Source organism: Perissodus microlepis, chromosome 6, assembly GCF_051167445.1.
Source record: "Perissodus microlepis isolate ML-2025 ecotype Zambia chromosome 6, ASM5116744v1, whole genome shotgun sequence".
In the NCBI taxonomy this organism is placed as follows: Eukaryota; Metazoa; Chordata; class Actinopteri; order Cichliformes; family Cichlidae; genus Perissodus; species Perissodus microlepis.
The window spans coordinates 14131269-14158053 of record NC_140466.1 but is presented as its reverse complement, the minus strand read 5'-3'; the positions used below and the strand labels follow the sequence as shown (position 1 = coordinate 14158053).

Sequence of the window (26785 nt, the reverse complement as noted above, 5' to 3'; positions counted from 1 at the left end):
GTCCCCAAAACCGCCGTAATTACACCTTTCGGCCTTTTCGAGTTTCTGCACATGCCGTTTGGCCTGAAAGGTGCCGCCCAAACCTTCCAGCGGTTGATGGACTCGGTCTTGCGCGGGCTGCCCTTTGTTTTTGTATATCTTGAAGATATGCTGGTGGCCAGCAGCTCGAAGGAGCAGCACATGTTCCATCTGCGTCAGGTTTTTCAGCGTTTGGCGGAGCATGGACTGATTATTAATCCGTCTAAATGCCAGTTTGGGTTGCCGGTTCTCGATTTCCTTGGGCACCGTATTTCCGCCGACGGCGCGGTTCCGTTGCCTGACAAAGTCCGAGCTGTTTCGGAATTTCCGCGTCCCACGAATGTTAAGGCACTGCAGGAATTTTTGGGGATGGTGAATTTTTACAACCGTTTTCTCCCCAGAGCGGCACATCTGCTGAAGCCCCTTCATGGGGCGTTAAAAGGTAAGAAAGCTAATGACTCCGTTGACTGGTTTCCGGAAAGCATCCAAGCGTTTTCTGATGCTAAGTCAGCGTTAGCTAATGCTGCCCTTCTGGCCCACCCATCCCCCTCAGCGCCGATTGCGTTGACCACCGATGCGTCGGACATAGCGGTGGGTGCGGTGCTGGAACAGCGAATCTCGGGTGTCTGGCAACCGCTCGCCTTTTTCAGCCGTACGCTGCGTGACAGCGAACGCAATTACAGCGTTTTTGACAGGGAGCTACTGGTGCTCCACCTGGCGACTCGTCGTTTCCGTTTTTTTCTCGAGGGTCGTCACTTTACCGCATACGTGGACCACAAACCCTTGACGTTTGCTATGTCCAAGGTTTCTGATCCATGGAGTGCACGCCAGCAGCGCCAGTTGGCAGCCATTTCTGAGTTTACCACGGACATTCGGCACGTGGCTGGTAAATCCAATCATGTGGCTGACTGTTTGTTCCGTGCGCTGGTTTCTCCCGTCTTTCTCGGCATAGACTACTCCGCCATGGCTGCCGATCAGAGCGGTGACCCGGACATCCTTGCGCTTAAATCCACCCAGACGGGCCTCATATTGGAGGACAGACCCGTGCAGGACAGTGGTCCCCTCCTGGTCTGTGACGTTTCCACCGGCCGCCCTCGCCCAGTGGTTCCCGTTTCCTGGCGTCGTCAAGTTTTTGACTCGGTACATGCTCTCTCTCATCTGGGGGTCCGGGCCTCTGTTAAACTGGTCAGCTCTAAATTTGTTTGGCCAGGCCTTCGCAAATCTGTTAAGGAATGGGCGTCGGCGTGCATTCCCTGCCAGCGTGTGAAGGTTCATAAACACACCAAGGCGCCCCTGGAGCCGTTCTTCATACCCGGCAAATGTTTCGATCATGTGCATGTCGATCTGGTGGGTCCTCTGCCGCAGTCACAAGGTTTTACGCACCTTTTGACTGTTGTTGACCGGACCACCAGGTGGCCAGAGGCAGTCCCCCTGGCGTCCACTACCGCAGCAGTGGTGGCCAAGGCGTTTTTGTCAACCTGGGTCTCGCGTTTCGGCACACCCGCGGACATTACGTCAGACAGAGGCCCCCAGTTCATTTCCGAGCTGGTCGGCCATGGCTGATGGACTGGGGGCTAAAGTCCACCGCACAACCGCATACAACCCGCAAGCTAATGGGATGTGTGAACGGTTCCACCGGTCGCTTAAGGCTGCCTTTCGCGCGTCCTTAAAGGATGGCAATTGGGTTGACCGCCTCCCGTGGGTTTTGCTTGGGCTGCGCTCTGCGGTTAAGGAGGATCTCGGCGCTTCCCCAGCTGAGCTAGTGTTTGGTCAGCCCCTCCGCGTGCCTGGAGAATTCTTGCCCGAAAATCCTCCTCCCTGCTTCGATCCATCGGTGCTATCTCTCAACCCGCTTTTGCACTCGCTTCGGGTTCCTGGTCCGGTGCACCATTGCGTGCCTGACACTTTTGTTCCAAAGACTTTAGAGACTGCTAAGTTTGTTTTTGTCAGGCACGATGCCCACAGGACACCGCTGCGGCCGCTGTATGACGGCCCATTCAGGGTTATCGAACCGGGCCAGAAACATTTTGTTTTGGATTTTGGGGGTCGAAGGGAGACTGTGTGTGTTGACAGACTTAAACCTGCACATGTTCTTCCGGACAGTAATGTAGTGCCGGCCCAGGCCCCTCGCCGTGGCCGCCCTCCTTCGATGGGGTTGACAGACTCTGGTTTTCCCCCCAGGACTACCCCCGGACCACCGGCGTTTGAGCCTCCTCCTGCCCTTCCTGGTCGCCTTCACCAGCCTCGTTCACAGGATGGACCTTCCTCTGCCTGTTCTCTCCCTCCCAGGTTCAGTCGTTCGGGTCGTTTGCTTAGGCCCAGGGTCCTGGACTGAATAGAGACCTAACTGTGTGTTCAGGTGGGGGGGGGGGGTATGTGTGGCGGACCACCAGGTGGCTCCACTCACACCCAAGTTGAAGGGAAGTGCTGGGGTGGAGATTTTGGCGCTTACTATATGTGAAGTTCTGAGAGTCAGTTAATAAAGTTGGAGTGAGACACTGAGACCTCTCCTGTCGTTATTACATACCTCCACAAAGGAAACAAAACATTAATCAAAAAATTGTTGAAAAACAAATTACAACATTGTATAAAAATTACAATCATCAACTCAAATACTTGGTTCTAATTGAACAGAAATTTCTATGAACTTGTAAGAACTGTGTAGGACATGAATCAGTCTGTGTCAGATCCTGAATTTGAAATTTCCACTGAAGTCACGAGTAAGAGGCAAGTGGAACCAAGATCTAGGCCATTTGCTTTTTGAAGTTTGCAAAGACTGCTAAATTTTGCCAGTGGTAGTTCACTCTTTGCAACATAGTACGCTGTTTTAAACTGATTTTCAGGTTTATTTTTAGTATGTTATTTGCAATTGGTGTTTGTTCTGGGAAAGATATTGCAGACTGAGCAATAATGCATTTCTTGCATTTCTCATGGGTTCTAATGGGGGCCTTTCTTAAAATGACTGGTCCCAGTAACAAAGGCGCTTGTCGACTCAGAAATTGAGGGAAAACCAACAACACACCCGGCAGAACATTATGTTATTTACACGGGTGCACATAAGTGGTCCGCATGTGCGCATTCGCTGTCAAAATAAAAGACGCGCACCAGATAAGAAGTTGCAACGCGCGTTTGCGGAGATATAAAAGGCACTGTTTTTGTCCGCTAGAGTGGGATTTTCACGGCACATTCCGCACCAAATCTCTGTGCGTTCATCATTTGTTTGAAGCCAGCTCACCTCCTGCAACCACTTTTCCGAGAATACGTGCTTCTTTTGTGGTTCGGACTCCTTCTGACATTTCTTTGGAGGTAGAGGAAAACCAAAGTAATTGCTTAAAGGAGCTTGCTTCTTCGACATTTTTAAGAGTTCTAAACAAATGTCTGTCCTCCTCCAGAAAATCTTATGTACGCAAACACGCGTTGCAACTTCTTATCTTGTGTGCGTTTTTTATTTTGACAGCGAATGCGCACCTGCGGACCACTTATGTGCACCCCTGGTTATATAGCTCGTCATATTGCAGCCACAGAAATTCTTTTGTCCATGAAACCATAAAGCTGCACTTTCTTTTTGCCTTATAGTCTGATTTGTCATAACTTTTCCGTTTTGTGGTAAGCTTTTCTTTGGCTGTCACTTCTTCACCCTGACCTGTCTTATTTGGCTCAGCAGAACTAAAATATATATCCTGCTGCTTTTACACACGCACTCACATAACGCTCAGCGATTCTCTGCACGATCAACCTCTCACATGTTTAAGCTTGCTGCGGGAGAATTCACTTGTCATGTTTGCATAGTAAGCTAACGATTGATAAGACGATGTCAGAGGAATTGGTGCGCAAATTATCGTCACTCACCAATCAGTACTGTCGCTCTCTGTACACAGTTTGCGTGATTGCAAAGTGAAAGCAAAAAACAAGCGCAAATTCAAACGCGATTTCAATATGTCACATATTGACAGTGGCTCACCGATGCCAATGACATAATTACCCAGCTACATTTCCGAAAGAATGCAAAAGCATTGACATATATTTTTCCTTCCTACGATAGCCCGACGGGCAGAGATAGATTTTGGTAGCCCGACTGGAAAAATCGCTAGCCCCGGGGCGTCCGGCTAGCGATTTTGCGAGCCCTGTATCTGATTGAGGAATCACTCATCTTTGGAAAAGAGAGTTTATTACAGAGAAATGGCGCTTTCCAAAATAAAAGCTATACTATACGCTTCTTCTGGGCTATATTCTCAGCAGCATATTAAACATATCAGGTCCCCATAAGGAGAATCATGTGCTAACGGCTGTCTAAATAACTCGGGTAAAGTTTGTAGCATGCGTGCTTGTTGTTTTTGTCTGCTTCCACTTGTCTTTGCACTAGGATGACGTCGGCGTAAATGTGCAGTCATATTCGTTGTGTTCCCACTAGTGCTGTCAGCGTTAATCTCGTTGAAATGACCTTAACGCCACAACACGGCAAATCTCCGTTAACGAGCTACCCCTGATCGCCCCGTGCGTGGGGCTAGACGGCCAACACGTTAACGAGCTAACTGCGCTAACACACTAGTTCCCACCCATGTAATTGAGCATTGCGTGGCACATCCATACTGTTTTACTTTAGTCCCTGACGTGCTTACCTTCAGGGTCATACGTCACATGAAAACCAAAATAATTCCAAACGCCACATCTGAATAAGGGTGGGGGAGGTTCAATTTGCCATGTTGCAAGGAGAGCTTAACTTCTGTCTCGCTAGCTTGCCTGTCGAGCGCAGATCCACTGAGCGCTCAACACAGACAGCATCGTCAGAAGGAAAGTTGATAAAATAAATTACAAATTTTGTATTGTTCGATACATATGCGTACCGAACCGAAAGCACTGTATCGAATGGTTCAATATCGATACGAGTATCGTTGCACCCCTAATATATATATATATATATATATATATATATATATATATATATATATATATATATATATATATATATATGTATATTTACTATCATGTCCTAAGTAAGAACATTAATAGACAGGTTGTATACTGGCTTCAGAATTTATTTTTTTTCATGCTTTGCAATTACAGAAAATGTGTATTGTAATTATTGTGGCATATGTATGTATACCTATGTAATGTATCCCTGCCTTAACAGGTGGGGTAATCTGAACAAAACTTTGCATGCACGTTGTCACACTTACTGCGATTATTGAGATCTGTTTTCTAAAAAGGTTCATTATAAATCCGAATTCTTTGGATGAAAATGTCACGTTCTCTGTTTGCATTTGTTTCATGTGTCATGTTCAACTTAACGGTCATCAAAATTTGTATGTGGAACAGAATTTTGTTCAAGTTACCAATAAATGTGGATTTAGAGACTCAGGGAAAGATAGTGATCTACAGCAAGAAGGGAAAATCAATGAAAGTGGACACTGCTGGGGAAAACAAGACACAGATGCAAACAATCAAGACAGGAGGTGAAGTAAAGCACAAGACAACAGAGGCAAGTAACTGCCAAAATAGAAGAGGAAGTGAGATTACATACGCAGGGAAAAATAGACTCAAGAATAAAGTTAAAGAGAAATTGACACAGGGAGGTGAGACAGAAGACACTGCAGTAAACAAATAAAAGTTGAGACTAAATTATATGATAAACTAAAGGTTCCAAAAATGCTCAAGAAGAAATGAAGATCAATAAATAAAATTATTGACATCTGAAAAAACCCCTCAAAAGTTAAAGAAAACCTAAAGTTAGACCCAGGGTCATGATAGCCAGGCCTGGGGAGGGTAAAGCAGACACTTCAACCGTAAAAATATGTGTGTGCTGACAACTGATCATTTTTCTCGTCACACTGAAAGATTTACAGCTATTATTTACATATAAAGTGAATTAAAGGACAGCTAGCATTTCCTCTGTAGACTTTTATTAAATAGTGATCTGGTTCAGCCGGTTTAATATATTTAACTATCCTCCATCTTGTTACATAACAGTCACACTTTTCCCCCCTGTGTCTTGTGAATCATTCAAAAAAAACAAAATTCCTGAGATACAGGGCTGAATAATGCTTAGGCCAAAACAAATGTGCCTGAAATAAAAAAAAAGAAACAGTTGAATCATTCAAATCTTTAGAGTCTGTTTTTGAAACTGTGACAGAGCCTTTTGCTCGCTGAGATTTCAGATCAGAACAAGGTTTTTTCTGTGCAAAGTGATGTTCCCCTTGTATTCCTGCCATGTTTCCTGTAATGTACTATACAACCATGGCTTGGCTACAGAGAATTAAACATTTATCATTCCAACACAAGAGGATTGGCACAGAAACAATTTTTTTCTACAGAGAAAACATCAGAGAGGAGTCTTGTTTTCTCTAAGCGCTACAGTTAACTTTCATGTTTGTCTAATCAGAGCAGAGAGCGTCTGAATTATACAGACTGTTTACGTATCGTGACAACTGGTAGAGCCAAGCTAGAGGCTCTGCATGCGACACAAGTGTTTGTAAGCCTAGCATGACACAGGATCTGGGGGATGTGGATGCATTGTCGCAGAGCTGCTGAGGGCAAAACTCCAGCGGGGAAATAACGGTACGAGGAATTTAGTTAGCTCAAGCAATGAGAAGAATTAAACTGGGCCAGAGCAGAAGTGTGTGTGTGTGCGCATTTAAATCCATCTGTTTCAGTCGCTGCACTCATTGTATGTAAATTTCAAAAGCGTTGTGTTAACAGCTACGCTTTGCATTGTCTGTGAAAACCAGCAGTACTTAATCTGTGCCATCCTCCTGCAGCCAGGCTTGTGGAAACGCTCTCACACACGCACACCGAGCTGCTGCGAGGCCACAGGCTGCTGCGATGAAAACTGTCAAACCCTTTGTCAAAACAAATCTTTGTGACTAGAATCCCACAAGATGTTTTAGTTTCTCTTTGTTTATCTCCATACTTAAGTCTACCATGGTGGTTGAAGAATGGAATTTACTTCACCTAAAATAACTCTGATTTTAGGTACTGGTCAGAACTCAAACCCACTACAGGGACATCAGAGATAAATCATTTTGTTCTGTAGTAGAGCTTTGAGGCAAAGCTTTGAAAATACTTGCTTCCTTCTCTGTTTGAGAACAATGTTCTGCTTCCCTGTCAGATTCATCAGTTGGTTGGTTGGTTTGCCACTTTTGGTCGGGACTGAAATGTCCAGTGCTATAAACCTCTGTATTTATGGTCATGAGTAAAACTGATGATTATGAGGACATAATTTAACTAGAACCTTTTTGTGTAATCAAATGCATTCACCAGGCACTTCATTAGGCACTCCTCTTCACCTGCCTGTTAATGCAAATATCTAATTAGCCAAACAAATGTTCAAGCTGGGGGTGGTAATGCTGTGAGGGATCTTTTCTCAGCACACTTTGGACCCTGAGCCTAGTTCTGCCAGAGGTTTCCTTCTGTTTACAAAAAAACGTCACCAAAGTGCTTGCTCATAGGGGATCATCTGCTTGTTGGGGTTTCATTGTATTATTGTAGGGTGTTTACCTTACATTATCAAGCGCCATGAGACAACTATTGTTGTGATTTTGCACTATATCAATAAAATTGAATTGAATCGAGCAGGATAATGCTCTCCATGTCACAGACTTCAAATTCTCTCAACAAGTATCTTGAACATGAAAATGAGTTAATTGTACTCCAACGGCCTCCACAGTCACCAGCTCTGAATCCCACAGAGAAGCTTTGGTCTTTGGATATGTTAGAACGAGAAATCCACATCACGGACGTGCAGCCAACAAATCTGAAGCAACAGTGTGATGCTATGATGTCATAGACCAAAATCTGTAAGGCATGTTTAGAGCATCTTGTTGAAACCTTGCCATGAAAAATGAAGCAACTTCTGAAGGAAAAATCTAGCACTACCGAACAAAGAGTGCAATGAGTCTACGCGCAAATCTATGACATTTCTAACATCGGAGGCGATCGTGGCTCAAGAGTTGGGAGTTCGCCTTGTAATCGGAAGGTTGCCGGATCGAGCCCCAGCTTGGACAGTCTCGGTCGTTGTGTCCTTGGGCGAGACACTTCACTCGTTGCCTACTGGTGGTGGTCAGAGGGCCCGGTGGCGCCAGTGTCCCAGGGTGGCTGTGGCTACAATGTAGCTTGCCATCACGAATGGGTGGATGACTGGTTGTGTAAAGTGCTTTGGGGTCCTTAGGGACTAGTAAAGTGCTATACAAATACAGGCCATTTAACATTAAGTCTAAAGCTAGGGTTTTATAATGTTACATATGCATATATATATTATGTTATGTTTTAGGTACATATTAGTGGAGTTTTAACATTTTTGAATATTGTTAAAATGCCTGGAATTCTAAAAACAAACCACAAAACGATGCTAGAAACTCGTTGAAGTGCATTTCTTTTAATTTAGCTCAAAATAAAACAGCATGCTTAAAAATGTTTGAGGCACTAGCACTGTGCATCTGTCTCTCTTTGTAAGACTCAACAGTAGTCACCCATCATGCTTGGATTAAATATAATTTTTCCATCCCTTTTATATCTTGTTCTTTTCCCATGCTCATCACTGACATGAATCTGACAGATCTGGTGGAAAAAAAGCTGAGTGCAGAATGTAAAAAGTGAAATTCTGGCACTCATTAGCTAATATGTCTTCAGCATGTTAAAGCTCAGCATAATTGTGTGCTCTGTGACTGCCAGGAAAATTTTGGACAACCTGCACTAATGCTCCCTGTGCTGCTGATTCAGTCAAGCATCGGTTCACAGGATCAGCAAAAAGGGCTTCTTTAATATTTTGGCTTCACTTGTCTGGAGATCAAACTTATTTTTTAATTTCTGAACGCCATTGCTCTTTATGTCCAGTCATTGTAATTGTCTACTACTTGGAACATCATAACTAAAAAAGGGACGTACTAGACAAAAACTGTTTTCAGATTTGGAGTCAGCAAGTGAAATTAAAGTACAGGTGAAAGAAATAGATTTAGAGTTTTAACAGGAATAGGGACGACATTAAAAATAAAACTGTCTTGTCCGTTTTCATTTTAAAGCGAAAACATCAGATCAGAAATTATCTCCGTCCTCACATTTAACGCAGGATTTCTGAATAATGGAAAATGTTTCAGCTGGCATTGTGCGTGAACATTAGAGGATGTCAGGGTGCAGTGTGAAGGTTTGGCAGAATAATGCAGGTCTCACCTTTCCAACACGCTCCTATTGAGTCCGCTCATTCACACCATTCATGCTGGAAGCTGTGGACAAATAAAACACATTTGTGATTTCAACAAATGGGGCTTCGCCAACATTGAATGTACGAGCTGGATGTTCCTCAAAATATTTTTTGATGTGTTGTGACCAAATTATAGGTACTTTAAATGTTTTCTGTGGACTCTCGCATTAAAAGCCATTATGTACTGCTTCACAAACAACTCACATGAATTCAACAAGGAAGGAGGTCAAGGCAAACGTATCTTCTACAGCAGTGCTAAAAAATATGCATCTCTAAATATCTCCATTTACTAACATGGTATAATGTTTAAAATGTTACATTTATGTTTTAAATAAATGGACTTTAAAGGCTTTAAGATACAGCAGTTTCTTACAGATGCCTTATTGAGATCGCTGGTTTAAAATGTTACTTTAACATCATGCTACAACAAAATGTGGCTCCAAAATGCTCAAAGTGGTCCAAGATGCTCATCTTTTTGAGGCTGAAATTTTAAGTCAGTTGTTACCAATCAGTTGAATCATATTGCTGTATGTTCAAATTATTCCCTACTGCAAATAGCCAATATATTGAGTGATAAAACTAAACATTTTTCAGATATAACATAGCTGTAAATAACTGTAAACAAAAGATGGACAAAGCCAATGTGACATCACCCAGTGGATGGTGAAGTCAGGATTGGAAGCTTTAATTTATTTCAGCATGAGTTTTTTGTTTTGTTAAGAGGGTGGAGCGAGGAAGATCACGGGAAAAATATGGATGGAATAATAATAAAAATGTTGTGTAGTCCCATTTAAAGAGGGAGATCTGCATCAGATCGAGATCAAGACAAATTCTTGCAAATTAGTGCTAGAAATGCAATATTAGAATTAAACATTGGAGGACAAACAAACAAGCACAGTGAGCCATATTCTTTTTTAGACAACAGAAAACTGCATTACACTGACAAGAAGCCAAGCAGGAAAGCTACCTGCTCACGATCAAAGGGAACGCACCTTTGAGCCTTAGAAGAATTTATATTAAAAATAAATCACAATTTATTTTCATCATAATTCTGATGTAAAGTTTGGCATTTTCATAGACATCATAAAAATTGATCTAACACACTGTGTCTGTATTTTTGAATCTTTAATATTTTGTGTTTTTACCTCTGTGATATGAATAAAAAAGGCTGAGTCGTAATTTATCAGCTAACACAAGTGAGCTAGGGCAACAAGATGAATTTATAAACTGTACAGGTGCAATACACAATCCCACATACCAGCTAATCAAGGTTAAGCAACAGTCTAAAAAAAGCCAAACCCTATAACTGTACTCACCAAACATAAACATCTTGGGTGGTCTGCACCTTGCAGCCACGATATTAGTCAGAAAATCTTTAAAAAAAAATACTCCAAAAGTCTTCAACAGCACAAACACAGCAAAGAGGTCCAACTTAATGAAGAGAGCCATTCATCTCAGAGTTCGTATGAAGAGGGAAAATATCCAAGACCAAATCTGTTTTTCCACCAGGCTGTAAATGTTGTTTAATGCTGTAAATGTAGACATTATACCATGGCAGTCTGAGGATTCACTTGCTTTGGAATCAGTGGCCTTAAGATGAATTCAGTTTCTGCCACTTCTGAGTTTGCTTCACTTTTAGGATTTTTTAAATTATTTTATTTTTAGAAAATAAGTAGTTCCCAGTCTGCTGCGCGTGGTTGTGGCATTCATTCTAAAATGAACTGCTAAGCCCCGTTTACATAGGCCCAGTGATTGGCCTGTGATCCCATTGTGACCAATTTCAGTGGTTACCAAGTAGCATATAGTGCTACTATGACTGTTGAGAAACTGTGACAAATGCAGCACAAACAGGAAACAGACTGTTCACCTTCAAAGTAAAAGTTGTTCTTTTAGTGGTAAAACAGCTTTTACCTAGAAGGCAACTGGATCTTGTTTGTGTCAAGCATCGTTGCTGTTTGGGGGTATTTGAGTTGCATGGAAGTCAGCATCTTCCATGCAACTGTGGCAACTCTAGCAACCAAAGCAATCACAATGAGGTTTTTGTTGCAGGGCACTGTTTGCCAAAGATTTTACTAAAGGGAAACCAAAAACCTTGAGCAGTTACTCTCGTACCAGTTGTGGAATACGTCCAGAGGATTGCTAAGTTGGTTCCCAATCAGCCTAACATGCCAAAAAAACCATCAATCGCATATAGTTCATTCAAACCGGCCATGCCACCTGCATATGTCACCAGTTTACTTGATAATATTTATTTGAGAAGGCAAACAATTATCTTTTACCTTTCAGTTAAATCTCAGCATACATACATAACTAGGACATTGCTGAAGCTAAACAACATACATGCTTTAACATGTATTTCTAATATTACAACATCTGTAGGTGTCTTTCAGCGTGCTACAGTCTGATACACCACGCTTGAAAATTAAACGGCACTCTTCAGCCCACCTGCATCCAATTACACTCAAAGAGCCTGATCAGTCTTGACTGCAGTGTCTCATCAGTGCTTCTGTAATGTAAAGGTTTCTGCTGGGAACTTCCTGCCGCACGGATGGTGCCAAGGCGAATTAAACACTTTACAGAAAGGAATTGCACTTTTTGTCAAAAACTTAGAAAGGGAGAGAGAGAGAGAGAGACTGGTTGATTAAAATTTATGGCATGTAGAGAGTTTAAAAGCTTTGGGGTATCATTGGGATGATAGTTTTAGTGGCTAAATGGCTTTGGGTCATTCATTTCATGTGTAAATTTGGATAAAGCCAAAGTCGACACATTCTTCAAATGCTAAGACGCATGTGTGCTTCTCATTATGATATATTGCTGCTGCTGTTATTGCCGTTGTCTAATGGGATTTGTGCCAATAAAGCCTTGCTAGATGTTTTAGCTGTCACAGATATTCAAACGTAAACAACAGCATGAAGATTTTTTGTTGCTCCTGTTTTCCTAATTCTTTTGTTCCTTGTAATATATGGTTTCAGGGTTTTAAATCTTCTTTTCCTCATTCTTTGTGAAATTCCTCTGGAAGTGCAGTATATATTTTCCATTTCAAAGAAATCCTGTTAGTACACTTACTGTCAGTGAGCAGAGAAGATCACTGATTACTTCATTCCACTTTGTAAAAGTTTATTTTTTTCTTGTTTCTCTGTTTCAAAGACTTTAAAATCACATTTTCTCTCCACGGAAAATGTGTGAATTCAATCAAATGTTCCTCAGAGTCTTCAGTTATTTAAATAAAAAGCTTTTTATCTTCAAGTTTTTAAAATGTTATAAACTGAATCCTGTAATTGTCCTTAATGATTACAGTGGACATGTCAAAGCTTCGTCCCCAAGTCATCAGAGTCTTAAAGGATGACACCTTAAAAGTGTAGTGGAAACTTTGGGGCTTTCTTTTCATGACATTAATCATAAATGAGCCAGCTGCAAGTGCAGTTTTGGCCCCTTTTCTGCTATTTGCTGGATGATCAGACATTATAGGCTTTGCAGCCACGAGTGAGAAGATGGTTGCCTGCCCATGATCTTTGTGTGCATGTTGGCATGTTGGCAGCCGTTTACCTCATCAATACAGGAGCGGACTTTTGTTCCATTTGACTCACGCCATCATTGTCTTGTATTAACACCTTCAGGAGATCCAGAACACTGCAGCAAAAATACTAACTGGAACTGGAAAGGGGAACCATGTGTTTCCCATATTAGCTTTTCTTCTTTTGCTCCCTGTTAAAGTCAGAATTAAATTTGATTACAAACATGTTTTTCCTCACATCTCGAATAATCCTACCACGTCATATCTTAATGAACTCATGCCTCTTTTTGCTCTTTACTCTTTCCCCTTCCCCAAATGCCTCCCTGAGCCTGGTTTTGTAGGACATTTTTGTTCAAATCGAGTTTTTCCTTCCTACCATCACCAAGTGCTTATTTATAGGGGTCTGTGTGGTTGTTTGAGTTTCTTTCTAATATTTTACCTTACAATATAAACCACCTTAAGGCGACCAATTAAAATCAAATTGAACTATGGAGCTCCTGAATTTTGATAGAAATGGAAATACAGTTCAATCTCAACTATTATTTTTAACTTACAGTCATATGTTTGAGTACAAGCTTTTGATGAATGAGGGGTTCGGGACGATAAGCCGTATTTTATTCTGAATCTTTCTCTCATCTGATTTTTTAAGTCTGTGTAGAAAAATAACAAAAACTGTAAACAATAACTGACTTTTGCTACTTTTAGAAATGGTAGTTTTAGAAAGGGGTGCTGCATATATTATTATGTGGTTATTTGTGGTTCCCAAGTAAAAATCAGAAATTGATCAGCAGACTTCATCCTCTGTGGACAGTACTGGTCCAAAATGTAAAAACACTGACGTATTCATTCACACACATCAACCTGGATGTAAAAAAAGCTATTTTGCTTTCATATTTTAATGATGAATTTTATTCACCTCTTTAGGTTTTTTGTCAACTTCCCATCGGCCAAACAGTATTTTAGCCAGTTTCAGCACCTGGAGGATCCTGAGGAGATGGCACGGAGCAGCCAACTCCGGCAGCATGCCTGCAGGGTGATGAATGCCATCAACAGTGTGGTGGAAAACCTCCACGACCCTGAGAAGGTGTCGTCGGTGCTGGCCCTGGTGGGAAAAGCCCATGCTATCAAACACAAAGTGGAACCCGTGTACTTTAAGGTAACTTTCGAAAATGACCCGTTTTTTGGGCTTTTTCTTTTTTTCAGACTTTGTTTTAAACACTTTTAAACATGTTGTCTGCGAAACAAAGCAGGGAAGATTATTGTCAGGGGTTCTCTATCCTGAATAACTAGCAGTTTAATAAAGGTATTTTCTTGCTTCAGCAGCCCCTTCAATTATCAAAGCAGCCCAAAGAATTACCAGTCTAATATCATGGGGGATATTTCACTTTTGCCACTTTACTCAGGACAGAATTCCTGTTTTACTTGTTTTTCTGTTTTATTTCTCAAATGTAGCTGCAGTGTTTTGCTTTGTGTGTGTTTTTAATAGAAATACTTCAAGCTTTTGTGAAGCTGGAGGCTTCAATCTTTACTTAGACACATGCAAACAAATTATGGAAGAATTTTATGGAGCATCAAGTTTTCAAGTTTATCTTGTAATCGTTGTTCTGTATAATGTAAAAACATGCATGGGCATAAAAACCAATAATAACAAATGCATTAATTTAGTCCCAGATCTCTAACCCTGTGTTGAGTTTTATTTTTGGATTTATGATTTGTTCTTTTGGATTTAAGGAATATTTATGTTCTAGCTCTATATTTGCCTTGAGTTTAGTATTTCTTAGAGCCTTGTAGTTATTTGTATTTCTAGTTCTTGCTTCTTGTTTTATTACTTTATGTAATAAACCGCTGGTCTGTTCCATAAAATTGACGTTACTGGAGTTGTTGGAGCTCTGTGCGCAGTAGCGTGAATGACAGAGACATTCAGACGTGTAACCTGTGTAGAGCAGCTTGTCTTGTGCTTAACAAGAATAAGCTGCATAAAAGTCTTTGGTACAACATTAGTTACATTTTTAGATGTCTGTAAATTCTCCCTCTTTCTATAGTTATGCTACATGCTTCCATGTGCTCAATTTAGCTCAGTCCCAGCTGACCACGCCTCGAGAGGTCTTTGCGCAGCAGACATTCTGTCACAACAAATTTTTACTGGAACCTGAGATACTCCCATAATCATTGAGATGCTAGAAGACTTATCAACAGATGCATCGATAAATGCACTTAGATGCTTCATTAGCCTGAGAGGAGCTGTTTGCCAACTCACTGTAACCAGGGCACAAACTTCGAAGGAGCTAAAAATGAATTCAGAGACACTCTCAAGCAATGTGACATACAGGCACTGGAAGCTTTCCTGGTAGACAGATAGTGGGAGTTCATTTTCAATGCTCCTTCTGCAAGTCATGCAGGTGGCGTCTGGGAACGCCACATTAGGACCATTCATAACATGCTGAACGCCACTACTGCTCAGTGTGCAGGAGGATGATGGCTCTCTTTGAACTCTGTTTTGTGAAGCCAAGTCTATTGTAAATAGTCACCTCTTGACTGTTGATGGTATCAGTTACCCAAAGGCAACTGAACCTCTCAATCCAAACCATCTTATAATAATGAAATCCAAAGCTGCCCTAACACCACCTGGGAAATTTGTGAAAGAAGCAGTTAGTTGCCTTTCGTGTTCATTCTGTCCTAGTCTCATCTCTGTGTCTTGTCATCAGTTGTATCTCCATATTTTGTTACCCTTTCTGTCTCTTCTTGTGTCCCGTTCCATTGTTTGTTCTGCCAAGCTTGTACGTCTTAGTCCTGGTCTCAGCATGTGTTACTTCCTGTTTTATTTTGATAGTCCCTTGCTCATGTGCTTCCTCTTTTTGCTTTGTTTTGCCACATTCTGTTCAGCTGTGCTCCCAGGTGTCTCCACTCTGCCCTAATCTCCTCTTGTGTACATATTATCTGCGTCTCCTTCTTTTCTCTCATGGTGTATGTGCCTATGTCCATCTGTTTAGCCTCAAGCTTGTTCCTTTTCAACTCTGTGTTGCTTTTGCTAGCATAGATAAAGCTGTGATTTTAAGTTTGCTTCCATCTGTTGAGTCCTGCACTCTGGGTCCACTCTCTGCCACTCTCTCTGACATTCTGATCATGATGTTTACATTACTAATCCTAACCCTAACACAGACGCAGGAACACAGACGAAGGAAGACTGATCTTAAAGCAAGCTGTTTGAAATAATTCAAAAGGTAAAACACAAGTCCAAAAAAGAGAACCTGGAAAAATACAGAAACAAAAGCTTGAAAACACATGGAGAAGGATCCAACAGTGCCTGGATTGGGGGAAGTGGAGAGAGATGAGGAAAATGAAACAGTTGACCTAGATCACAGACGAGACACAAGAAGCACACTGGAAGCAAAGCACAAGGAACACTAATTCACAAGATAAAACAGGAAGTGGGAAAATGCATACAGGGATTTACTACAGGAGACTTGACACAAGAGGATAGAGCACTGTGGGAAGAATTTAACTCCCACTATTAAACTGAGGCAATTAAGGGGGAAATACATGAAACTATCTAAACACTAAGAAAACAAAGAATCGTGGAATATTGAGCATTCCCTAATCTTTTAACAATAGTCCATAAACATCTGGCAAATGAGAAGACCAACGGCTGGACTTTTGGGAGAGGGATGCCCTATTCTCGTCTGATATAAGATTCAGTCCTTTATTTAGCAGGGGAAAAATCCTTCTGAAAATCTACACCCTGCAGTTTTTCAGAAAATTAGTTTTCAGTGATTTATATGTGGACAAACAGTCCAAATTCCTGAAAAAAGACACGTATATATGCGGAGAGCTGTGACACTAATAAGTCCTATTAAGATCAAATCTCCTTTACAAGTGAGAGAAATGCCAGGTGGCAGCTTTTTGGTCCCATAACATATCAACCACTGCAACAAAAAAAGTGCAACAAATACATTATATAGAAAAACCCACAACAGTAAAATAACAGCGGCCACTTAAGAAACAACTACATGCCGCAGGAGTTAATCTCTCTCTCACACTATCCCAAATATCCTCCTCTGTCACACCAACTCTCTGCATTTCCTCCTTCACTACATCTATGAATCTCCTCTGAATCTTTTCCTCCTGACTAGCAGCTCAATATTCAACATCCTTTCTCCAATATTTCCACTATCCACACTACCATCATGTGAACCTTCCCCTTCTGTCTTGCTACCTTTTTTTAAATTAAAAAAAGTTTTATGCACAATTTAAAAATAAAAAAAACCCCCAGCAACAACATCAGTCTTTACTTTGCTTATAGCTTTCTGTAAAAACTTATATGTGTAAGGTGCTTCACAAGTAAATACAGTTTTCCACAGACCTGGAGCACATTAAAAAGTTAGCTTTTAGAGAAGCGTAGACAGAATCAGAACCAATTAAAAATGTTTTAAACTCATTTTTGTATACAGCTCATGTTTTTACATAACACTTGTGTTACATTCAGTGTTCCTCCTGCTCCATCTGACGGGGGAAGTAGATTGTTTCTCTTCAAGTCTTCTGAATGTTGTGTTGGTTCATAAACGCAACAGTAACGAGAGAAAACTCTACCACCATTTACACCTGCATTGATCACTCTGTGAATAGGTCATTAAAAAAATTTGTCCCACTGTATATTCCTTGAATTTTCAACCTGACGTGTTCAAGGCTCGACTTTTTTTAGGCCAGTCACACATTTCATACTTCCTGTTTTTTTTTTCATAATGTGTCACATTATGGCCTGAAGTTTTTTTTTGTGTGTTTTTTTTAAGGTTGACTTACTGGCTGAGACAAAACTGAAACTGACAGCCAGGTGGTAAAACTGAAGGTGCTGCACATATAAGTGAGAAAAAACTAAGAAACTCTGTACAAGGAACAGTGGGGAGATATGGGAACAAGAAACAAGCAACAACGACTGAAGGAGAACATCCAGATGTTTGTCCAAGCGAATTAGGTACCAAACAAACACAATGACCTGATAATCACCTCTGAGGACTGTATACTGCAACATTTATGTTTGATAAATATAAAACAAAACCGCAGTGACTCAAGGAAGCACCAAGTTGCTTCCTGAATGTCCAAACGCTCCGTACAGACATTGATACAACCAGAAGTCCTTAGATCTAATGACCGGATGAAATACGAGAGCCCACACTGTTCACTGATTACATTCTTCATGCCGGCCACTGGGCAGGATACAGAAATAAATCCTACCAGATCATCATCAACTACCTTTATTCATTTAGTTTAATAAGATAAAGGGTTTGTGGCATAGTGGTGCCGCAGTTAACACTGTTGCCTCACAGCAAGATGGTCCTGGGTTTGAGTCCACTAGCAAGCTGGAGACACCCCAGTGTGGAGCTTGATGCTCTCCCTGTGCCTCCCACAGTCCAAAGACTTACACGTTGGGTTATTTGGTAATTCTTAACTCCAACTGTCGTCACATTTGAGTGACAGTTAGCCTCACCTTCAAGTTGATTAAATAATTTCTAATCAGTGGTCTTACGAATGGGAAGATTAGGTCTTTTACTCTGTACAATATATTCTCTCACCCAAGTAAACTGAAGGCCATGTGTTCATGTAAAGGATTTTTTAAAAAGAGGGAGACAAAGTGGATATCCTCTACTGCCATTGAAGATTGTTTAGAAGAAAACAAAGCCTCATATGCTTTGACAGTTTAGCAATAACTCCCCCCCCCCACCAACCAACCAAAAAAAAAACCCAAACCAACCAACCAACCAAACAAACAAAAACCCCAACACAAAACAAACAAAGATACATTTATGTCCTAAAAGCTTCAACCTCTTCAGCACGTTCCCAGCATGTTTTGTGCTTCCTCCTATGGAGACGTCATGTGTTCAGCTCCATATAGGATGTAGTCTCTACTGGAACAGCTTTTACATAAATCACATTAATAATAATTTACAATAAACATATTTTTACCTGTTCATAACAAACCTTAAACACACTATTTTAGTCCACGTTTTATGAGAAGCTAAGCCTTGCTTCAGCCTCTGTTCTAAAACGAGCTGTTGTAGCTCCTTACAAACAGAAGGCTTGAATAGATGGTAGGTGGGGCTTCTGTGCTCAGAGCCGGGGCTATGTGTCTGAGGTGACCATGTTCGGGATATCCCCTCTTTGTTGCAAATCTGTAACAAATTACTTGATGTCTCCAGGTAAAACCACACAAAGAGGGCACGGTAACTTTCATCCATATCACATTCATGCAGCTGCTCAGCCGATAGAAATCCTTTTGTTTGGTGTCACATAACATGTCAAATATGACTCAAAGCTTTAATAGAACCCCCCCTCATAACCTCGTGTTGAGAAGCTTTTGTTAAATCAGCATCAGCAGTTTGGTTTTATTGCCCCAGTTCTGCCCAGGTCAGCTGACTTTATGGCGGGCTGCCACACTTACACTGAGCTTTCTCTCTCTGTGCTTTTGCTTTGGCCACCTCTGCTGCTCTTTCTCTCGACTTTGTCATTTCTGTTCCTTTGTTTCGCCTGTCCACCCACTGCTTTCATGTTTTACAGTTATCATTTTCAATTCTCACCTGTCTCGCCCACTTCTCTATAACGCTGAAATGAATTCCTATTTCTCCATCACTCTGTTCCCGCTTTACCCACAGAACACAATTTTTCTGCATTACTCGCACCCCCACCCTTATTATCTCAATAGCCACATTTTCCATCGCTCTCCATCTCTCTGTGGCTCGCTTAATGAAATTTGTTTGTCACCCCTTCCTCTCAGATCCTGAGCAGTGTGATGCTGGAGGTGTTTTCTGAAGATTTCCCAGAATTCTTCACGGCAGAGGTGCAGATGGTGTGGACCAAACTGATGGGGGCGGTGTACTGGCATGTGACGGGGGCCTACACAGAGGTGGGCTGGCTCCAGGTCTCCAGCTCGGCAGTGTGAAGAGTCGGGAAGAAGAGGTGGTAAAGAAGTTTTCAGTGGACTCAATGAAGTTTAAAAAGAGGCAAAATAATGTGTTTAAAATGTTGATGGAGATTTTGCGACGATGGTTTCACAGACATGGATCAGATTAACATGGTAATCCATGCAATTTTGTTTCTTTATTCAACTTCTTTTGGATGCATTTTGGTGCTAAGCTTTGCACGTCTCGGAGATCAGATCAGTTGGACACCAAGTAATGTAGCCAAACATCATTTTATTTAACTGCTGTTAGATTTCCACTTACATCAGTGGCGCTCTGCTGTGTTATCACTGCTAAGGCTAACTATCAGTTCGACATCCGCACACACTGCTGTTGCTGCCAGAGGCACACAACCAGTCACTTTCTGTGTAGCATAAAATCTTCCTTTTTATACACCTGCTGAGATAAGACTGCTCCAAAAGTGTTAATGAACTTCTAAAATCAATTAAAAGGTGACCAATCCTTCTGTTTGTAAGCCTGTCAAGCTTTGCATTCTTGCAAAGGGCTCAAAATTGTAGCAGTAGCAGATGCACTTTAATTAGAGACAGATGAGGATAAAAGCAGAATTTGCTAATCGACATTAGCTGTGCAAGTTAATATATTTCTAGAGTTGTAAATATGAAGTGCAACTGCAGCCTGCAAGTACCGTAAAAGACGAAAGAATACGTGTGAAAAATGTGGAAGACTTCTTTTTTTGGATGTCCTATCCGGCACTGTAGCAATCAGAATTATTGTCTGAAGGCCAAGAAAAAACTCCAACAGATTTATTTTCCCAAGCAGACCATTATGGCTTTTGCTATACTGGTCCACTTGATGGTCATATTTTATTTTTATTTTTTATTTTTCTTGTATGAAGGTATCTTATGGAGTCTTTAATACCCGGCAAACACGGCATTTTTTCCCAGACAAAAATTACTGAAAAAGATCACCTTTTGTCAGCTAACAATAACTAGAGATGGGTCGATGGGGACGTTGTTTCCATGTAAAACAGAGATCCAGCTAAATGGACAAATTAAATGCATGTGTCCTTGTTCCTTTTAAAACAAAGATAATTGACTGACAGCTAATTGATTTACTACAAAACTGTTAATGGACATTCATAGTTCTTCTCCATTTATGCAAACTACTGATGATTGTTTTTAAAATAAATAAATAAAACAATTTCAGACATTTATCTTTTCAAAATCACTGCATCTTAAAACAGTTTAGAGTACAACAACAACGAATGAGAGAATTTTAGCTTATTCTTACATTTTTTTCATATTAAACAGTAAAAGGTGAAATTTAATTGTATTATATTTGATTATATCACCTATGTTTGAATAGGTTTTAAATACATATGCTTGTTCTAATGATCTAATCGGTTGCTGAACGTGGATCTCTTGCTAGAAAAGTAGGTCCAGGGTCGAGAATGTTTGCTTGGTATGTTCCCGCAGTCTTTGTCCCCCAGACGTTTATGGTACATAATAGGAACCTCTTGGAAGTTGTTACAGGGGTTAGCCTTAGGAGGAACTCTCTCAAAGCTAAATAAAATGGGATTGTGTGACTGCACAGCTACTTTGAAGCCTTGCTTGAATGAAAAATAGACATCCATGAAAACTGTAATTTAAAATGTGTCAAATTCTACCCAAACGCAGCAAAAGGTCTAATGTGTTTTATCAGAATACTGTAGAAAAAAATCCCACCCCACCACATCCAGAAACACAAAGCTTGACAGGCCCGCTCTTACGAACATGTATTTTATCCATCTGGAGCAAGAAAAGACATTTATTTCTGAAAATAAATGCGGATTATACTTAACAGAGTTCATTTCTGTGGAAACCTGCAGTTTCAAGGCGACGCACATAAATACATTTCACAATACTTTGAAAGATGGAAGAAATGCTTAGACACAGAATGACTTTTAGCTATTAGAGGGGGCAGTTAGTTGTTGAAGCCCCGGCTACGGGACCATGGAGCTGCTGACTGTTAATAGATCCTCTTTGTGTCCTGCTTCAGTATATCCTCATGTTCAGGGGACGTGCGGCCCCTTTTCTCTCTATTTAATGTCTTGTTTAACTTTACTGAGGTGTTGTTTGTATAAGTGTACAGTGAGTAAATGTGCACACTCTTCTACCTTCGTTTACAACTCAAGGACACGACCTGTGGATGCGTAAAAGAGGGCTGGCTTTGCTTTTCCCCCCCTCATTTCATCTCATTGCACACACACTAACAATGTGAAAGTGAGATGGAAAATATCAGCAGGTGCACGCTTACACTTTCAAGCACAGGCATGCCGTAAGACGTCTCTCATGTGAATATTTACAGGACGGTCGCTTAGTTTACATCTTTAAAACCCGATCAGAGAGTCATGCTGCTTTGAAGTCTCCATTAAGGGCTTTAGAAACCCACTCTGGAGGTCTGTGGAAAACACATCTGTTTCAGAAGTGCCATCAGTCGGTGTCTTTAGATCTCTGACCAGTCGAAAGCAAAAAAAAAAATCCAAGTATTACAGAATGTGGCCTGTGCTGCCTTCTCGTTACCTGACCTCACCTCACCTTCTTTGAAGTTCATGTGCTCCTGCTGGCAGTCCCCATCTTCTCAAACACACACAGCAAATCTGTTTAGGGTGGACACTTGATCCAATCTGCAGTTTGCGTCTGCTGCAGTGACGTCTTGTTTCTCCCATCTGACCCCCGTCGGCATCAGCATCTGGCATTAATGAGGAGGTAATGAGTCTCCTCTCCTCCTCATTTGGCCATTCATCTACTGTAACTTCCCATTGCCTCTGCTCGGAGCGCGTCACTGAGAAGGAAAACAATTACGAGTGGACAGATGGCATTAAACCCACCACGGTCATTCACAACAGCGCTATAGACATGCATACATGTCTTTCATTGACTGAAAGCAGATTCAGATTCTCGATTACAAACACACAACACAATCAAAGGAAAAAAACTGGGATGCTGTGAAAAATGTAAATAAATACAGAAATGCAATGAGTTGAAATTTCATTAACTCTTATTTTATTTATAATAGAACATACAAAACAAATCAAATCATTAAAATGAGAAAATGTACAATTTTTAAGAAACTCATTTTGAATTGATGGCAGCAAAACATCTCAAAAGTTGGGACAAGTCAGTGATAACCGCTCTGTAGCATCCTTTTTCTTTTAACAACAGTCTGTAAACATCTGGGAACAGAGGAGAACAGCTGCTGGACTTTTGTGCCATTTTGTCTGATTGAGGATTTTAGCTGCTTAATAGTTCCGGGTCTTCTTTTGTTGTGTTTTTCATTTCATTTTGTTGAAAGGTCGGGACTGCAGGCGGGTGAGTTCACATCTTGAATGATTTGAGTAGAGAACAGTTTCTACTTTGACTCAGTCCATTTTAAAAGAGCTTTGGCTCAGAGAAGGAGGCACTGTGTCTGGATTGTGTTCACATGTGGCTTCTTCTTGGCTTGAGAGAGCTTTTAGTGGCTGTCATTGTGATCTGTGTTCAGACGATGTTTTCTGAAAGCCCGTGCAGTGATTTCCATGACAGAATCATGCCTGTTTATGTTGAACAGCATTATTCTGGGTTATTCCATTTGTAGATGGTTTTTTTGCATGTTAGTGACTCTGTTTCAACTTTTTTTAAGACGTGTTGCTGCCATCGAACTAAAAATGAGAGGTTTTTCCTGAAATTCTAAAATGTCTCTGCTTGATCATTTCTATAAATAAAATATGGGTTTGAGATTTGCACATTCTTGCATTCTGTTTTGTTTATATGTTATACAGCGTCCCAGCGTTTTTGGTAAAAGCGTTCTCTAAAGTTCTAAGTGTTTTGTTTTTGTCTTGCACCAGTGGGTTTAAATATTATTCTGTCATGATATCCTTTAGAAAAACAGCCCCCTGATGTGTGATTGAATTTTTACCAAAGAGCCCAAGTGAAGAAAACACGCAGTGCTTGTTTTTAGCTCATCTGACTGAAGGACTGACGCCTTGGTGAAGCTCGGTCATCAGGTGTCGTAGGCCTACAGTACTGGTCTGATTTTAGTGAAGCTTGCACACTTATCACTTCACCCAAACAATGCTCAAGGTTAATGTTAAATGTGTTCTTTTATGGGCCCTTTATCGCTTTCACTTTGCAAACTTTAAGCATATTTACAACTCACTCGCACCTGATGTACAGAACAGCATTCGATTCAGTCCATTTAGCAAAATCATTGACATAAAAGGATAAAACATTGCATGAGCTACAAAATAAATAATAATAATAACTTTGTGAAATATCAAAGGATGCGATGACTTCAAATATTACTTTTGCACACATGTTGCATACTACTTGGTCATGATGGAGGGCGTGGTCACGATGGGGAGAGGGGGCGTGGTAGCGGAGGGCGAGGTCATATTGGTTGAAATTCTTTTGTTAAAGAAGTTAAATGAAGAATAATAATAATATATACTAGCACATGCCTCTCTCCCAGACAGAGCTGAATCAATGTAGGATTCAAAACTAACCTTTATTCAGGTTGAGGACAAAGGAGTACAAAATCCTTCAAAGAGACAAACAACAGAAACTCCAGGCACGCGTGAAGGCAGAATACAAGGGAGTACTAACAACCACTTTGATCTCTAAGAGAAGGAAGATCGGGCAATTTATACACACAGGAGGCCAATCAGGAGGCAAACAGAGGTGCAAACAATCAGGAGAAAAGCACAGGCAGGAAGCAAAACTGATGTATGAAAGCTAGACTTCAAAATAAAACGGTAAACAAATGAGACGACACTTGAAGCAGACCAAGAGCAGCTATTAACAAAAGCTGGGACACAGAAATGAACACATAAGGGAACCACAAAACTAAACATTGCATTAAAAATGTTCAAAATTCAGAAGTGAGACTAAACGACCCAGACCGTGATGACGTGACAGTAATCTGTGAATGGCAATGGATCGTGTACCTTATGAGCTGCTACATCAACCACCTTGTGCTTCACTGACAGTCAAACAAGGCCAAGAATTGCTTCATAATTTGGATTCAACTCTTGCTTTTACTTGATAAATTATATTTGTTTCTGAACAATTTGAGCAAAATTGTCTCTCGAGTGGGCCTCGCTGCGTCGAGGAAATTAGTTTTATTATTGGCTCAAATTCAAAGACTGAAAAGGTTTTTAAATTTGTCTACTTGTGTTTGTAGCAAACAGTTAACCCTGTAAGCCTGAACCACAAAAATTGCCAGAAATTTCAAATTGTTTGTTTGAACCATTTGACAAAGTAAGAAAAATAATTACATATGAGTTTTCATATGAGTTTTATTTTATATCATTTTGCATATAAGAAAAGGATTTAATGGGGTTAGGGTTAACAAAAATCAAACGGATGTAGATGTCTCAGAAAGTGTCAAATATGACGCATCTGGTGTTGCAGGGTTAATCCTCTAATTATTGCATATTTTCAGTTGATGATTTTAAAAAAAAGAGTTTAATTATAGCAAAAACTTGTAAAAGTGGTTGTAGCTGCTGTTGATTTAAAAAAAAAAAAAACCAAAAAAACGGTGTGATAAAAAGTCCTTATGTGGTCATCTCCCAATACTCGCACACCAGATGTTGATAAAAAAGCAATTTACTTTTTCTTTTTCTCTTTTTTTGAACAGAAACTCTTTTTGTTAACGATTTATTTAGACAGACGAGGCGGTCTTCACGGGGAGGTATGGTAAATATCTCCAAGGATCTCCTTTGAAATGTCCCACATGCACACAGAAGCAGAGAACAAACTTCTTTATCTCACAAATACCTAGTTTACATCCCAAGGTATTACATTCACGTAGCGGCTCAGTTTCACTGATTAGCCCGCCATAAGAAAATGTCACTTTGTGATCTTTAGATAATGAAATGAAAACACTAATTGCTGCTTTAACGACTCTCGACTCCTGCAAATGTTTACTGAAAGCTCCCCTTCCAAGCTGAGCTGTGAGCTAATCTCTCACAGCAATGAGTCAGACAGGTGGATAAAAATACACGCAGGAGTCAAACAAACGTCAAGAAAACTGTTTCCACTTGGGCTCAAATCACTTAGGAGGCAGTAAACCTGCTGCTGGTCTTGAATGATCTGGTTTAAAAATGCACTGCGGTCCTTTTCAAAGCTGCAGGCTCTCTGCACCTCGCCATCTGTGTGCAGCACGAACCTCACCACAATATAAACACACAGCATTATGTGTAGACACATCCTAGTTAAACACATCGCTGCATTGCTTTCCACACGCACACGGTTGGGCATGTTCTCACATGCAAAGTTTACTACTGCAGCATCTATTGCAACATAATTCACTTATTTTAATCTAAAAATGTAAATTTTTTGGCTCATTCAATCCATATCATATGTTCATGTTCATTCCCTTTCAGCTAATAAGGGCATCACAGCACATGTGGACTTGTGCGTTTTTGTTGTGAAATGTTCCTGTCTATGAGTTGGAAAGTTAGGACTTTATATTTTTCTAAATATATCTCTGAGGAGGGTTCTGTGTATTTCAGTACTGTATATGCATATGTAACTGTACACTGTTGCTGGGAGCGAATTCAGTGGCTTTGTAGTGTTTTTGAGCATGTTTGCACAGACTTGTACCTTCGCAGACCTGGTGAAAATCGATCATGACCATCAATAAACTCTACTTGTAAATTTGTCTGTCTTTGTGTTTTTTAAAGATTACTGTGTACACACTGATGATTCGGATCAAAATGGGAACCAAGCCTCTGGTTTTACCTGTTTTTAACTACAAACAACCAAGAGGTTCAAGATGTGCCAGGCCGAAGTGAAACTGAAATGGTGAAATGATCAGTTTCCTGCATGTTACATAATCCTGCCTGTTCAGGTAATTGATTGTTCCCTGCGTCTGCACTTACATCACCTGTGTGCAGTACAGTGCAGTACATGAGTGCTTCATATACAGTGTTGGGAAGGTTACTAAAATGTATTCCACTACAGATTACAGAATACATGCCCCAAAATGTATTTTGTAACGTATTCCGTTACGTTACTCAATGAGAGTAATGTATTCTGAATACTTTGGATTACTTAATATATTATCATGCTGTTTACAACTACTTGAATGTGATTTATTACTATTACTGAAGGTCCGCGCCTCCGAACC

At 40.7% G+C, this 26785-nt stretch overlaps 1 protein-coding gene across 1 annotated transcript in view; it reads left to right on the top strand.

Annotated features, from left to right (window-relative positions):
* Window positions 1-26313, top strand: part of cygb2 (cytoglobin 2) — a 45324-nt gene extending 19011 nt beyond the window's left edge. The window contains exons 2-3 of the mRNA XM_084930934.1: window positions 13650-13881; window positions 19492-26313. Coding sequence (XP_084787060.1) covers window positions 13650-13881; window positions 19492-19656 — 397 coding nt within the window. The 3' untranslated portion in view covers window positions 19657-26313. The remainder of the gene's footprint in view (window positions 1-13649; window positions 13882-19491) is intronic.
* Window positions 26314-26785: the final 472 nt, after the last annotated feature.